At 39.7% G+C, this 15,498-nt stretch overlaps 4 protein-coding genes and 2 long non-coding RNA genes across 10 annotated transcripts; 3 read left to right on the top strand and 3 right to left on the bottom strand.

Annotated features, from left to right (window-relative positions):
- Positions 1–733: 733 nt before the first annotated feature.
- Positions 734–2,689, bottom strand: LOC123472670. 2 transcript variants are annotated; one of them, XR_006647136.1, is made up of 5 exons: positions 2,532–2,670; positions 2,272–2,456; positions 2,039–2,198; positions 1,915–1,967; positions 734–1,827 (listed from the first exon to the last, which is right to left on the bottom strand). It is a non-coding gene; the product is annotated as an uncharacterized LOC123472670 (long non-coding RNA). The 2 variants fall into 2 exon arrangements; XR_006647135.1 differs by having other exon boundaries at positions 734–1,967; positions 2,532–2,689.
- Positions 1,508–2,737, top strand: LOC123472672. The gene is made up of 2 exons (XR_006647144.1): positions 1,508–1,649; positions 1,832–2,737. It is a non-coding gene; the product is annotated as an uncharacterized LOC123472672 (long non-coding RNA).
- A 4,201-nt stretch (positions 2,738–6,938) lies between these two features.
- Positions 6,939–7,748, top strand: LOC123472651 (dnaJ homolog subfamily C member 7-like). Its single transcript, XM_045174529.1, has one exon. It carries the CDS (start codon positions 6,939–6,941, stop codon positions 7,746–7,748), a length of 810 nt encoding a protein of 269 aa, XP_045030464.1.
- A 1,969-nt stretch (positions 7,749–9,717) lies between these two features.
- LOC116923002 (gametocyte-specific factor 1 homolog) lies at positions 9,718–11,749 on the top strand. The gene is made up of 7 exons (XM_032929519.2): positions 9,718–10,405; positions 10,494–10,629; positions 10,700–10,844; positions 10,947–11,021; positions 11,104–11,189; positions 11,286–11,453; positions 11,516–11,749. Exons 1-7 carry the CDS (start codon positions 10,322–10,324, stop codon positions 11,548–11,550), a joined length of 729 nt encoding a protein of 242 aa, XP_032785410.1. The 5' UTR covers positions 9,718–10,321; the 3' UTR covers positions 11,551–11,749.
- A 186-nt stretch (positions 11,750–11,935) lies between these two features.
- Positions 11,936–13,421, bottom strand: LOC116922996 (alpha-protein kinase 1). Its single transcript, XM_032929510.2, has 2 exons — positions 13,290–13,421; positions 11,936–12,720 (listed from the first exon to the last, which is right to left on the bottom strand). The coding sequence occupies exon 2, from the start codon at positions 12,708–12,710 to the stop codon at positions 11,952–11,954; it is 759 nt and encodes a 252-aa protein (XP_032785401.2). The 5' UTR covers positions 12,711–12,720; positions 13,290–13,421; the 3' UTR covers positions 11,936–11,951.
- A 505-nt stretch (positions 13,422–13,926) lies between these two features.
- LOC116922990 (alpha-protein kinase vwkA) lies at positions 13,927–15,371 on the bottom strand. Of its 4 annotated transcripts, XM_032929501.2 has the most exons (3): positions 15,304–15,371; positions 15,189–15,225; positions 13,927–14,713 (listed from the first exon to the last, which is right to left on the bottom strand). In XM_032929501.2, the coding sequence occupies exons 1-3, from the start codon at positions 15,354–15,356 to the stop codon at positions 13,976–13,978; spliced, it is 828 nt and encodes a 275-aa protein (XP_032785392.1). In that variant the 5' UTR covers positions 15,357–15,371; the 3' UTR covers positions 13,927–13,975. The 4 variants fall into 4 exon arrangements, with proteins under 4 accessions (XP_032785392.1, XP_032785394.1, XP_032785393.1 ...); XM_032929503.2 differs by having other exon boundaries at positions 15,155–15,331; XM_032929502.2 differs by having other exon boundaries at positions 15,164–15,329.
- Positions 15,372–15,498: the final 127 nt, after the last annotated feature.

The following is a 15,498-nucleotide window of genomic DNA, read 5'->3' as shown; positions in this document are numbered from 1 at the left end:
TCCCCTTCAGCGGCTCAGCCTTGAACGCATCTCCCCCCTCTACCTATGCCAATGCCAGTACTCAGGTGAAGTAGGAAATGAAAATGTTTGATGAAATAAATCTTATAAATCTTACGGATTGATTTCAAACATATCCATAACAATTTCATGTTTTTTAAAGCAACAAACGCATATCACTTTTAAGTTTCTTGTTTTATGGGGCTGACGCGAGGTGCTGCTCAAGCCGGCCAGAAGGGTGGTCGAGCGGGGGAGGCTGCACGCACTCATGGGAGAGGGGTGAGTGAAGGGGGGTTTACCTGGGCCATACCATACACTCCCATGTTTTCCCTTCTCTGTACATGTCAACGGGTGGTCTAGTGGTTAGCAACTCGGGGTAATAATCTCAAGTGCCGGTGTTCGAATCTCGGCCATGTCGGAATAGAATTTAATTTACAAAATATTTTAGAAAAATTAATAGCTCAACAGCATAAAGCGGTGTGGAACTACCCTGGCGAAATTGATCGTTTTTGGGTTTTTTTAATTGATAAAGAAGAAAGAAATATACAGCACGAAAAGAAAATTACTATTATAGTTGAATACCAAATGTGGTTTTGAAGATTTCCATCTATCGGTGATAGTGGCGTCAGTAGCGTGGTTCAATAGCGTCATGAAGATGGCGTCATCTGCTCATCGTCAACTTCAGCGTTTAATTTACAAATAAGAAATAGAAATCTTATAAAAAAATAAAAATAGCTTCAACATGTGTACATTTTATTTTTAATCATTTTAAAATTTGAATTACAATTTTCGTTACATTTGATCTGTAAGAATTCAATTTTGAATCATTTTCATTTCAAATTGATTCACACACATAGCAGACGCCAACACATCAAGCGTCATCAATAGCGTGGTCTATGGTGCAATGCTATCGCTGGAGTAAGTTGTTTACCTTCAATTCGGGTATGTTAGAGAATTATATCATGTTATTTTCAATCTTAAGTTGCTACTATTGTAATTATCAACTTGTGTGAATAGGTAGCGTCATGATTGGACTACCCTGATGGCGTCATGATCGCTGCTGATTGCCTTTCAAATAGGTTTTCAGCATTCTGCTTACACCTTTGGCATAGAGTCACATATTTCACAATCCAACATCAATTGGTAGCAACAGCAGCCCTTCTCTCCATCATCCAGAAGGGTCTGAGATCAGTGTTGGAGATGTGAGTGACAATTTTAATATGATGAAATTTATCTACCACCAAATTTTTACTCGTGTATGTTTTTGTTTTTCAGGATGGTTCGGAACAACCCATGGAAAGCTTATCACTCATTGATGCTGTGATGCCTGATGTTGTTGCAAGTCGTCAACAGCAAACACAGAACAATCAGAAACCACAAGTGGTAAAGACAGAACCACCAAATTCCAATGGAGATGAACCCATGCATTCCTATCGTAAGATGGTCAATACTTTTCTTTGATCCCCTGAACTACTTACTTATTTTCCCTTCAACTATTTAATGAAGGCTGGGAAGAGGAAACAGGAGTAGAGATACCTGCCAGCAAATCAACTGTACTACGTGGCCATGAATCTGAAGTTTTCATCTGCGCCTGAACCCAACAACTGATTTATTGGCTTCTGGCTCAGATTGGGAACCTGAATGCTATTCAGGTAACCAGTGCCAATACATTTTATACATCAATAAAAATAAGATAATATGATTTAAAAATCAGTTGAATGTTAAATTTACATTTCATCATCGCTCACAAATGACATGTCATAATTATCTATGTTTTCATCATTGGGTCTTGTCAAAATACTATCAAATCAAATGTGTCCGATCCTTTTCCTAGATGTGGTACATGTAACAAGACACTTGTGTTCATGATTCGCAAGCACACAACAAGGAAATCTACACCATAAAATGGAGTCTTACCGGTACAGTTGATTTGCTGGCAGGTATCTCTACTCCTGTTTCCTCTTCCCAGCCTTCATTAAATAGTTGAAGGGAAAATAAGTAAGTAGTTCAGGGGATCAAAGAAAAGTATTGACCATCTTACGATAGGAATGCATGGGTTCATCTCCATTGGAATTTGGTGGTTCTGTCTTTACCACTTGTGGTTTCTGATTGTTCTGTGTTTGCTGTTGACGACTTGCAACAACATCAGGCATCACAGCATCAATGAGTGATAAGCTTTCCATGGGTTGTTCCGAACCATCCTGAAAAACAAAAACATACACGAGTAAAAATTTGGTGGTAGATAAATTTCATCATATTAAAATTGTCACTCACATCTCCAACACTGATCTCAGACCCTTCTGGATGATGGAGAGAAGGGCTGCTGTTGCTACCAATTGATGTTGGATTGTGAAATATGTGACTCTATGCCAAAGGTGTAAGCAGAATGCTGAAAACCTATTTGAAAGGCAATCAGCAGCGATCATGACGCCATCAGGGTAGTCCAATCATGACGCTACCTATTCACACAAGTTGATAATTACAATAGTAGCAACTTAAGATTGAAAATAACATGATATAATTCTCTAACATACCCGAATTGAAGGTAAACAACTTACTCCAGCGATAGCATTGCACCATAGACCACGCTATTGATGACGCTTGATGTGTTGGCGTCTGCTATGTGTGTGAATCAATTTGAAATGAAAATGATTCAAAATTGAATTCTTACAGATCAAATGTAACGAAAATTGTAATTCAAATTTTAAAATGATTAAAAATAAAATGTACACATGTTGAAGCTATTTTTATTTTTTTATAAGATTTCTATTTCTTATTTGTAAATTAAACGCTGAAGTTGACGATGAGCAGATGACGCCATCTTCATGACGCTATTGAACCACGCTACTGACGCCACTATCACCGATAGATGGAAATCTTCAAAACCACATTTGGTATTCAACTATAATAGAAATTTTCTTTTCGTGCTGTATATTTCTTTCTTCTTTATCAATTAAAAAAACCAAAAACGATCAATTTCGCCAGGGTAGTTCCACACCGCTTTATGCTGTTGAGCTATTAATTTTTCTAAAATATTTTGTAAATTAAATTCTATTCCGACATGGCCGAGATTCGAACACCGGCACTTGAGATTATTACCCCGAGTTGCTAACCACTAGACCACCCGTTGACATGTACGGAGAAGGGAAAACATGGGAGTGTATGGTATGGCCCAGGTAAGCCCCCCTTCACTCACCCCTCTCCCATGAGTGCGTGCAGCCTCCCCCGCTCGACCACCCTTCTGGCCGGCTTGAGCAGCACCTCGTGTCAGCCCCATAAAACAAGAAACTTAAAAGTGATATGCGTTTGTTGCTTTAAAAAACATGAAATTGTTATGGATATGTTTGAAATCAATCCGTAAGATTTATAAGATTTATTTCATCAAACATTTTCATTTCCTACTTCACCTGAGTACTGGCATTGGCATAGGTAGAGGGGGAGATGCGTTCAAGGCTGAGCCGCTGAAGGGGAGAGACGCGTTCAAGGCTGAGCCGCTGAAGGGGGGATCGAGCTACGGAACAAATAAATGGCGAAGAAAACACGGAAATTTGTTCATTTTTTTAAATTAGCGATAGTTAATAAGTGAAAACGACGTTTGAACAAATGAGTTTTACAGTTAAGATCAAGGGGAATACGTTCATCAAAAAATAAAGACGGGAATCAGCTGCCTAACATGTGAAAAACGAAACGGCAATGTGTGAAATCACTCATCGTGGTTTGAGCTACGGCAATGAATATATACGGTGGCGGATCTCTCGCAGATTATTCCGCCTTCTCGCTCATGAAGAGTAGGTCGAATTTTTTTATGAAAATATTTCAGAGTACCTAATGGAACTTAGAAATAATTGAGAGAAATAGGCCCACTTTGACGGAGAAATAGGCCCACTTTAAAAATATTTTAAAAGTGGGCCTATTTCGTAGGGGCCTATTTCGTCCGGGCCTATTTGCCGGGCCTATTTCGTCGGGGCCTATTTCGACCGGGCCTATTTCTCCGGCTTCCAAACTGAATGGCAACATCAGTCTGTTACACAGAATTGTTTGATGAAGATCGACGATAGCCTAAGTTTATTTGCCATATCGCATTTCCCTGTCCCCCCTTTACAATTTTTGTTGTTGTTGGATTGCTTCAGTAATTGAAAGGCTATCTTCGCGTTGTCTTAGCCTCGCTTTCACGTCGTCTTTTGCCTCATCGTCACCACACTATTGTCTCCTCGCCGCCACACCTTTGACGCATCGTCGCGGCGTCTTCGCTTCATCATCACCACATCTTTGCCTCAGCATCACCTCCTCGCCATATCTTCGGTGTAGTTGGCCATCGTCTTCGCAACGCCATTCAACGAGGAATACCGAAGGTGATCGAGCTCTACCTCTCCGCAGAACTTCCCGTGGTATTGTTTTGTTTATATTCGTGTATTGCTGTAAGTGGGCTATTTTAGTTAACCCGTTGGCTGCCACCCACTTCTCTCCCCCTTTTTTTTAGCTGTAAATTTCGCCAAATTGAGATGGGAGCATTTCAATTCTATTCGGCAACTCCTCATTGTCGAATCCGTTGCCAAAAAATAAGCCTGTGTCAATATTTCTCTCGTCTACATTTTTTATCCAATTTGTTTTGTTATCTGATGTCAAATCAAATAAGATTAATAATTATTCCTTCCTTCCCGAAACATGAGATCAAAGATTAGGTGAAAGTTGTTCTTGGTCTAGTTTGTTGGCAATCTATTTGTGTGATAGAAGGGTACAAAATAATAATAGTAATTATTATTATTACTTTTTTATTTAGTAAATTGTGTTTTGTATTTATGAATACCTATAGTAGTCTCTGAAGCAAATGAAATTCCTTTTCAGGTAAACCGCCTTTCACTATCAAATGGAGGCAGCACAATCTGAGAATGGTGGCCAAATCAAATTGGCGAGCTATGGAATTCTCCAGAATCCAGGATGGATGGCTTTTTTTGACGATGGATGGATTTTTTGACGTTTGATCGAAAAGCCATCCACCTAGTAAGTAGTGGCCGTAGGCCACAGAGCAGATGATGGATGGTTTTTTTTTTTATAGCATTTTTGAATGGATGGAGGATTTTGTGGATGGCTGTAGACGGCTTTTCGGTGGACGGCTTTTCGATCAAAATACCAATTGCACTGGTTCTTATAAAATCCACACGGTACAGATTGTAATTCTTGAAGTCAACTTGCTTTTGACGTGGACGCCATTTTGCGTCATTTCACCAATATGTTTGGATTCCGAAAGTATTTTGCACGAAAAATCTTTAGTTAAGAACGCTGAATACTTCATTTCGTAATAAAATTAATTAATATTTACTATGGAAGCTTTCGAGCCGAATGTTAGCTTCGAAGATCAGCAATATATGTGGACTCACAGCAGAAACGTTTGTATGATGACCTTGACGACTTTCAGCAACGGTAGATGAGCATTCATATACGTGGATGTCGGAGAGCTCATGGTTAATTTTATCGCAGCTACACAACGTTTGCGAACGGATTTGTCACATTCTGGTTTCGGCAAGTTTAAGTGTTTGAACGAGGTAATTATAAGGTGCACTGCTGCCACTCTGGCAGCAACTGGTCTTCGATTTAGTGAAGACATCTAGCGCAATGTCTTATTATGAAAACGGATTAGACTGCGTACACAATGGTCAAGGATCGTCTGAATTGCGCAGAGTTGCCACCTGCAAATGACAATGAATAAAATTAAGAACTATTGACTTGCAGATTGCTATATATATGACCATCATTCTCATTGCAACCTTTGTCAAATTATCCACCTGATCTTGGTTTGATTTAAGCACGAGAAAGTAAGGATAGGCAATAAAAATGATGCTGACAGGGTTAGGAATTAAAAATAATAAAATTTTTTTCTTGCCAGATTTGTGGTATTTCGATCTTTTGTGCTTGCAACCGTCAAATGGGCGAAATGCCTTGCAAGTTGCAATATTCCGCACAGTGACGAGTAATCGTCTAACGAATACGGTATCGCATTGCAAAGTTTACTTTTACATTTACTATTTTCGCACGTTTACTTTTATGCAATTGATTTTTTTTTCATTGAACCATGTTTTTAAAATTCAAATTAATTCAAATTCCTCTGATTGGCATCATCTTTAGTTCACAGAAAATAATTCAAACGTGAAAAGTCCGAAAACGGAGAACGCCAGGTGCATTCGTTCTGGCTGCTAGCCTAAAGCAGCAGGTTTGATTCCGCAAAAAATTATCCGTGTTTTCAGAAATTTCAAGTTATCCAAAGTGATTCAAAGCGATTCCAAGTGCCGAAAATGTTTTCGAAGATGCCTTTTTTCACAGTGTTACCCTGTTTTGTTTACCAATGGCAAGCTCTTTTCCCAGGAAATCCTAAAAATGCTGTCTCTGAATCTGCCCCTGTGGTGGTTACTAGTGCAGTGTTTGGCATGGAAAATCAATCTGAAGACCTGATTGATCTATCTGCTGGCAACCAAGAGTTGGAATGTGTCTTCGAACAAGTGCCGAAGCCGGAACATGATTGCGGAATCCGAAAGGAGTGCAACGAAGGTGCGCTGAATGTTCAGCTTGCTGACCTGATGGAAGAGAAGGAGATGGCTGTTTCGGCTAACAAACAACTGGTAAAAATTATCGACGGCATAAAGTTGGAAGCCATGGAGGCCAGCATTGCGCGCGAAGAGCTTGCCCGGCAAAACCTCGAGCTACAGAACCAGTTACTGAGGAAGGAATGTGATCTGCAGACGATTGAACAAGAAATGAAAGAAGTGATCTTTTCTAAGCATCACTCTTCAAACAAGGTCGGTCTGTTGCAGATGGAAATCCGGAACCTGAAAATTCACCGAAAGAACTATGAAGAACGTAACTCTTGCCTGGAAAACGAACTGGCCGACAAGGAGATTCAACGCAAACTTGAACATGCCGACCAACAAGCAAAGACGGAGCATGCAATGGCGCATCATGCCAAACAGCTGAATGACATTGAGTCGGAGAACAAGGTGTTCGTGCAACGGATGGTTAAGCAACACCAGCTCGACATGGACGAACAACGTGTCCAGTACGAATCCGCAACGGCAGAGTTGCGCAAACGACTTGAGAACGAACACCAAGCTCGTCTCCATTCGGCATTAGACGAGGCGGAAGCCCAACACGCGGCTAACTATTCCGAGGCATGTCACAAGTTTCAAATGCAAATGCGAATCCAGCGTAACACTGCCAATTCGCATCGCATGAAGGCTGAACAACTAGCCACAAATCTCAGCGAGTGTGAGGGCAAACTTTTGGAGATGGAGACAGCAAATCGCCGTCTGGAAGAGGCGCTGCACATGCAGAAGGAGACATCAAATGCTTATTTCGAAGAACTGAACGTTAAACATCAAACTATTGGCCGAATACGCACCTTTTACGCAAAATTGCTCGAAAACCGTGATACAAATATTGAGGAATTGCAACAAAGAGTCAAAGAATTGGAGGAATGCCCTGACAAGGACGTAGAAGTAGTCGGACCTGATTACTACAAACTCTTGGGAGTCGAGCGTAACGCTGGAACGAGCGAGATTAAGTCGGCATATTATGCCAAATCGCGGATCCACCATCCCGACAAGCATCGAGACTCGCCCGAACAGAAAAAGCACGAGGCTATTTTTAAAACTATTAAATATGGCTATGAAGTCTTATCTAATAGCTATACATGCCAAAAATACAACAAATGGCTCGACATGACATCAGTCCGATTGGCACACCAAGAGAAATATTGTTAGCGGATTTCGAACTCTCCCTTTGGCTTCCAAGAATATGCCCTCTACGATAACAGCCAGATGTATAGGGCAACCTTGCACACAAGAACCCATCATCACAACCTTTTTATGTTTGTTAAACCCTTTGGCTTGACTTTGAAGTCACGAGTAGTAAAGTAAAGCGCCGTGCGTGTGACTGCCCAGTCAGCGTCCATGTGAGTCTTGGAAACGATGTTTTGTCATCTTCCCTCGACTCTGGGATGTTCTGACATCGGGTAATTGCATGCACCCGTGTAGTTTTGTCTGCACGGGAATTTACTTTACTATTTTGAAATTCCATCCTTGCCTCTTCTTCAAAGATAGAAACCAAAATTTAAAATGTGCAAGATTGTCATCAAACCAACCATTCCACATCCTCACAACCTTTTTCGTTTGTTAAACCCTTTGGCTTGACTTCTAAGTCACGAGTAGTAAAGTAAAGCGCCGTGCGTGTGACTGCCAACGTCCATATGAGTCTTGGGAACGATGTTTTGTCATCTTCCCTCGACTCTGGGATGTTCTGACATCGGGTAATTGCATGCACCCGTGTAGTTCTGTCTGCACGGGAATTTACTTTACTATTTTGAAATTCACCCCTTGCCTCTTTCTCGAAGACGGAAATCAAAATTCAAATGTGCAAGATTATCATCAAACCATTAACTACGACCGGCTGTAAAAGGATTCTGATCGAGCGACTTAATCTTATTCCCTCGGTCAAATAAACATGACGACAAGAACACGTCAAAGGTAAAAAACTTTGGCTTGACTTTTAAGTCACGGGTAATAAAGAATATCGTCGTGTGTGTGACTGCTCGATCATCATCCAAGTAGGTTCTGGGAATTATGATTTATCATCTTTTCGCGACTCTGGGATGTTCTGACATCCAGTAGTCACACGTACCCGTGTGTAGTTTTATCTACATAGGAATTTGCTTTATTACTTTGAAATACCACCGCTTCCTCTTCCTTGAGGATGGAAGACAATATGCAAAATGTGCTAAATATTCGTCAAACCACCCTCGGCGGCCTACAAACAATTCCTGTGTGAGCGGCTTCATCGGATCTCGGTCGGCCCTTGCCTATAAACGGTAGTTCTGATCAGAGCCATGGAACTCCACTCCCAAGATCGTCAGCCTACAAACGATGTCTAGCAAGGGATGCAGAACGGGCATGCGAGGGCAGTTGCTTCAATTCTAAAGTCAATGGTTCCCTTTTTTCCATCGCCTGATTCACTGAAGTGGATCTTGTAGTACACATATATTTCTGTTCTATCGTATTTCAATGTCCCTTTCCATTTTGCTCCTGTAAATCCAAGATCAATTACTATTCGTTCCATTCTTTGAATCAAGGACAAGGAGTGCCAATTTTGCAATGCCAAATGCAAATACATTTTTTTTGCACTTAAATAAAAAAAAAAAAATTTATTTCACTAATAGTTTCTAAATGTAGAAATGAAAATGGTATTTTATTGTGAATTTCTAGAGAAGCAAATTAAAACAATTTACTAAAATGTATCACCTACCTACCGCAGTTAAACACTGCAATTGGGAGCATGGTGATTTGGTGAAGACGAAAAGCAAATCCTCACATTTTACGAAAGAAAATATTTAAAATGTTTAAGGAGTTAAACTTACCAACAAGGGATGTGAGTGTCGTTGACAAAACAATCTTAAGGGCTGCATAAAGGATAGAAATGGATCTGGAAAACTCGTTTACCTCGCTCCCCTTTGTTGTGGAGCAACGTAGCTGCGCCAATCCAACCACCAGCTTGAGATATCTATTTTGTTTTTGAGAGATCCACGATTCCTTACAAATCAAACTATTTGCATTTTCTTAGGTCTTTAGGTCTCAGCTTTCGAGTGAAATGGCATTTCAAAAGGTAAACAACTAATCAGCGGACGTCAGGTGAAGATCGCAAAAGTGAGCCATCTGGTGACGAAAGAAAGAATGCAGAGACTAGAAATCACAAGTCAGGCTTCTATTCGATAGCATCGCACCATCAGTTTCAGAGTGTGTAGCATGGTGTGTACGTCGATAATGGTGTTATATTGCTATGTTTTTCTTATTCAGATTTTTAATGGAATTGTATGCGTTTCGTTTGTGATCTAGAAACTTGTCCATACAGCATCGTATTAATTTTTGAGATTTAAAGCGTAAATAAATTAACCTGTACCGGCATAACGGTTAGTTTTGCAAGTTTCAATTTTACGGGTTTACTTTGCTATGTGATTGAGTTCAATGTAAATACTAAAATTAGTAATACAAGGAAAAAAATCAGAAACGCATAAAAACTGATTGTTGACCTTGAGCGTTTAACCAGTAAACCCCGCCCCTATATGGCGCTATGAAATTCTTCCAGCTCCCCTTCCTTACCCTCTGCAACAGCTCTCGCCAACATCAACGTTTGAAAAGACGGAATTGACCCTTTTCGTCACAGCAAAGATTTCTTCCCCAGAGTTAGCCGCATGTTATTAATGTGCAGTGTCGAAAGCGAGCATAAAATTAACTGGAAGTGATATCTATATTCGATTAGTAGTTTACTGAAACTGTGAAACATTATGAATCGACTAACCTGTCCGTTTGATCCAGCACACGTTGTTGAAGGCAGAAAATTCCAAGCTCATCTTATCAAATGCAAGCGAGTAAGTTACTTCCCCTATATTATTTAAGTTTTAAACATTTGTGTGTAAACGAGAAATTACCATGACTTACTTGTCTACAAACTTACAGAATCTTCCTGCCAACCATGATTTTGTTCAGTGTGATTTCTGGCATTTGCACTACGTACGAAAGAATCAACTTGATTCGCATCTCGCCAACTGCGAACATAGACTTGAAAAGGAGGCTTTTAAGATAACATGGAAATGTATGTTGCTAACTAATTTCTACATACGAACTCTTTCTCTTGATCGATTCGATTGCTCACTTGTTTCTAGCCGAAACCCCGAAATTTTTCCAGCCAAAATTGTTACCGGTTGAAGACCGTGGGCCCAGTGAAATAAAAGATCAGGAATCCTGGGAAAGCACGTCAGGGCCTGCCTTCAAGCCTGAAAAAATGATCGCTGGGGCCATTCACATGACGTAGGCCAATTTTGTTTTCTGATCTGACCTACTAGCCTATAGCACTTCCAACTTGTAATCAATTCCGTATTTTGTTTACTTTTAAAATTGTTTCTCTCACAGTATTCCGCAAGGATTATCGAAGTCGAAACGTAAAGAATTTCGTGAACAAGAACTTGAACGACTTCGTCAGCGTAGGTAAATCTAAAAATCCAACCAATTGTCTCTACTCAATTCACTAGACTCGGTGCCATGCTTTTTTTTACTTACCACCATGTAGAGAAAGAGAGGGCGATGTCACGGCTAAAACAAAGGAAAACGAAAGTGGAACTGTCAGCCATTTTGTTCAGCAAACAAGAAAACCAGGTTAGTCAACTAACTAATGATGAAATATAGTTAAGACGAAGATTAAATGACAAATCCTATAACTTCAATCTTTCAATTTTTCCTCGTTTACATCAGAGGCTCCATTGAAACTGCATCGCATCGTGGCAAAATTCCCAGTACCGATAGACAATGCTGAAAATTTACCATATCAGTCCATAAACACACATGTATTTGCGTCTGAGCGCCAAGGACCTGATGATGTTGCACGCGGCTGGACTAGTGGAAGAGGCAGGGGTATTCTAGGTGAGATTCATGCAAAACTCATGTGTGATAGTTGATAAATTATTCTATATCCATGAATTTAGGACCCACAGCACCTGGTTGGAGCCATTTAGAATGAAAATAAAAGGTCTAATTAAAATTATGAATCAAGTTTCTTCTACAATCCAGACCAATTGAGATAAATCTTGTAAAAGTAATGCTTTAAATCAGGATAAGTTTTATGGCCAAGATTAAGTTTTATTTGTATACTGCCTTTCAGCTGACACTTGTAACGGATTGATTTTATCTTGTCCGCAATACAGTAATTCATCACAGTCGTTGACAAGTGTATGTAATATTGTCTTCGCCGTTTAAAGCATTAAAGTCTTGAACGCAACCTAGAATTGGTATATTAAACAATTCTTTTTGACGTTTTAGGCTGCTAATGAAGAGCAGAAAAGTTGCGACTGTTATTCGTCATTATTATGAGTTTAATTTTAAAATAGATTAATTTAAGTTTAAGAAAGAAGTAAAATCAGTTTATTCCTCTTGAATGGACAAATTTTCCAACATGCCTGGCAGCTGACAGGTTAGAGCGGCGCGACTTTGGCGACCAGGGAGAACCATGGCAGATCCCTTTTGAATTGTAAAATAGACTTTTTTATCGTGCGGAACCAACCAATGAGCTTTGCAATATTTGCTGCATCGATGAGAAGCAAAAAATGTTGAAATTCCATGAGCACCGAGGTCCGTTGGTCCATACTCCTGATTGGTTGACATAATGACAGGATCGGTCAAAACAAAGCCATCCTTGTAAATGCCACCTTGGAGGTCGCAAAAGAGCAAACGGCGATTAGTTGTGTGATAGGAAAAGTGGCTGAGCGATTGCATAGCATTTATCCAAGGAGACGATTCTTCTGGAGTCCATCCTGTGTTTGAGTTGAACTTTTCAAAATTGGTAATCATGGGTTCAATTATTGCCTTTTCTCCATTTTTATTTCCTTCAATGAAAGTCCACACAGCTGGCTGGTTAAGCCAAATGTTCTGGTCAATGTGTTTGTCTCTGTTAAACTTGTTGACAATCTCGAGCGCTTTGGCAACCACTTTAAGCTCGACTTGGAAATACGATTCTTCATAGACGCTTCCGGATTTGAAAATCTTGCAAACGCATTCTTCGCCAGCTCTTTCTCCTTTTGTATACTCTCCTCTGTACACGTTTTTGAAAGAACCACTCGCAAAAATAGTGTTGCAAAAAATTTTTGCATCAGTGGATTTATTCTCCCGCGCGTAATCAGACATTCTAAGGAACCTGCAAAAAATGAAGCACAAACCCATAATTAATAATGGCAAATACGAACAGTTACTTCACGTAAATATTTTGAAATTGCAATCGGATAACCCCAGGCAAACTGAGTTTGAGGTTTCGAATGCCTGGATCTGAATACGCAACATTTAATTAAGTTCCAGTCACTAGTGTCTGAATGTCGGAGTACGCCATGCACACGTTGTCAACGTCCAAGCACCCACAAGAATATGGCTCAAACGTATGAGTAAAACACAGTAAAATCCACATTACTTAACTAAACGTGAACTCGAAAAAGTTTTCAATCAATACCGATAATGCGAGATTCGTGATGTTTTGTTTTCTGATTTGAAAATCAGATTTTTAGAACCCTTTGTTTGTGCTAATATGGCGGTTTTGCACTTCAAAATGGCGCGATTGGATATGTAAAACAAGCCAGTAATGAGCAAACGAAAAATGCCGTTATTTGGTAGGTTTGAGGATAACAAGGATGAAGGTTAAGAGGGACTACTGGATCGCTTAGTAATTCTTAAGTCTAGGTTTATCAATATACTCAAAACTTTTGCAATATTTACCACTTGCACTGCAACGTTTGTAAAATGTTGTTGGTCTGGCGTTTCAGCAGCGAATGATCCGTTTTCAACCTAGTCAGTTGGCCTTGACAACTTGTTCAAACTTGCCACTTGAGGCACTGTGTTGTGTGCTTCCCTATTTTGCCAGGGTGCAGCAAAACGACGTAACCCTAGTAACATCGCACGTCCTATTCGAGTTGAATGTTCAGATTACAACGATTCATCGTTTTGAAATTAGGTAAATCGCCGCGACACTTGATCGCTGTTCGCAAGCGGACGTCAAGAGTCATGAGTCTTACGAAAGAGAGAGTATAGTTAAGCATATTTCCTTTGTATAATACGCATAAAGCGACTATCAGCACCTTGGTGTTTCTTCGTTTAAATATAAACGAATGAGCTTATTCCCAACTAACACCTGGCTATAATTGGTGTAATAGAGGAAAATCCTTATGCCTTACAGATTCTTTCCGTGTTAAAAGACTTGAATGCACTCTAGAATATTGGTATATATGCTCAACAGGTTCTTCTGGGTGTAAAATGACAATGTTTTCTGCGACTGATCTCTAGCAGAAGAAAGTTTCGTCTGTTATTTGAAATCCATGTGAACTATTGATATATGAAATAAATAAGTTCAACTTTATAGAATAAGTCAAATCAGTTTATTCTTGTTAAATAGACTAATTTTCCGATTAGCCTGGTAGTTGACAAGTTAAAGCTGCGCGACTTTGACGATTAGGGAGCACCATAGCAGTACTCTTTTGAACATTAAAATGCTTTTTTTTATCGTGCGGAACCAACCATTGTACCTTGCAATATTGGTTGCATCGATGAGACGCAAAAAATGTTGAAATTCCTTCAACACCGAGGTCTGTTGGTCCATATTCCTGATTAGTTGATATAATGACAGGATCAGTTAAAACAAAGCCATCCTTGTAGACGCCACCTTGGAGGTCGCAAAGGAGTGCACGACGATTGCTTGTGTGATACGAAAAGTGACTGAGCGCTTGCATAGCATTTATCCAAGGAGACGATTCCTTTGGAGTCCATCCCGAGTTGGAATTGAATTTTTCAAAATTGGTAATCATGGGCTCAATCAACGCCTTTTTTCCCTTTTTATTCCCGCTAGTAAAAGTCCACACATCTGGTTCGTTAAGCAAAATTTTCTGATTAATGTGTTTGTCTCTGTTAAACATGTTGACAATCTCGAGTGCTTTAGCAACCACTTTGAGCTCTTCTTGGAAATACGATTCTTCAAAGACGCTTTCGGATTTGAAAATCTTGCAAACGCATTCTTCGCCAGCTCTTTCTCCTTTGGTATACTTTCCTTTGTACACGATTTTGAAAGCACCACTCGCAAAAATAGTGGTAGTGTCTATTTTTGCGTCGGTGGCTTTATTTTGTCGTGCGAAATCGGACATTGTAACAACCTGGGAAAATGAAATGCAAATCCGTGATTAGTAATGGGCAAATATGAACACTTACTGTATGAAAATGTCAACAGTACTAGTCCTAAATTTAACTTCGATTTGCCAGGTCTGCTGGACTTGTTCAAAATTATGTCTTGCATAACGTTGCACGTAATCAAAGTTTAAGTGCCAAAACATGATACAGCATATTAGTAATGGGATGAAAGAGACAAAGAAATATGCATCGGCTAATAAAAGATGAAATCACACAAACGTTGAACTTATGCCAAAATGGCGCAGTTGGATTGCATACTTGCAATGGCTAGTGATAACATAAAAGGAAATGCAATTTTACTTGGTACTTTATTTTCGGATAGCAACACAAATAGTAAACTATTGAATCGCTAAATGTTTCTAAAATCAATTATGTCGATCACTACAGAATATAATTGCAATTCTCACTATATTTACCGCTTGGACTGCCACGCTTGTATACCTGGTATCGTTGATTCGGCGTCTCGAAAGTGACTGATCTGCTTCGTACCAGCCAGTTGATGTTAAAGAGGTAACTAACGTGAAAGCGATAACGTTGTAAAGATTATGTAAATTACCGAGAAGTGTTTTCGCCTTTCGCAAGTGGACTCCGTAAATAAACGACGTTCATTGTGAAACTGTTTGTTCCCAAAGAACGTCATTTATGTTTATCGGTGAGATTAGGCATGTTTTCCGGCTGTTTGGCTGAAAAAAAATGTTTGTATTCGTTGTAACTTGTGACTTATTCGTTAATCAGTGACTGAGATGTCTAA

This window comes from Daphnia magna, linkage group LG5 (assembly GCF_020631705.1).
Source record: "Daphnia magna isolate NIES linkage group LG5, ASM2063170v1.1, whole genome shotgun sequence".
NCBI classification, from domain to species: Eukaryota; Metazoa; Arthropoda; class Branchiopoda; order Diplostraca; family Daphniidae; genus Daphnia; species Daphnia magna.
The sequence above is the reverse complement of the archived record's forward strand: the minus strand, read 5'-3'. Positions and strand labels throughout refer to the sequence as shown.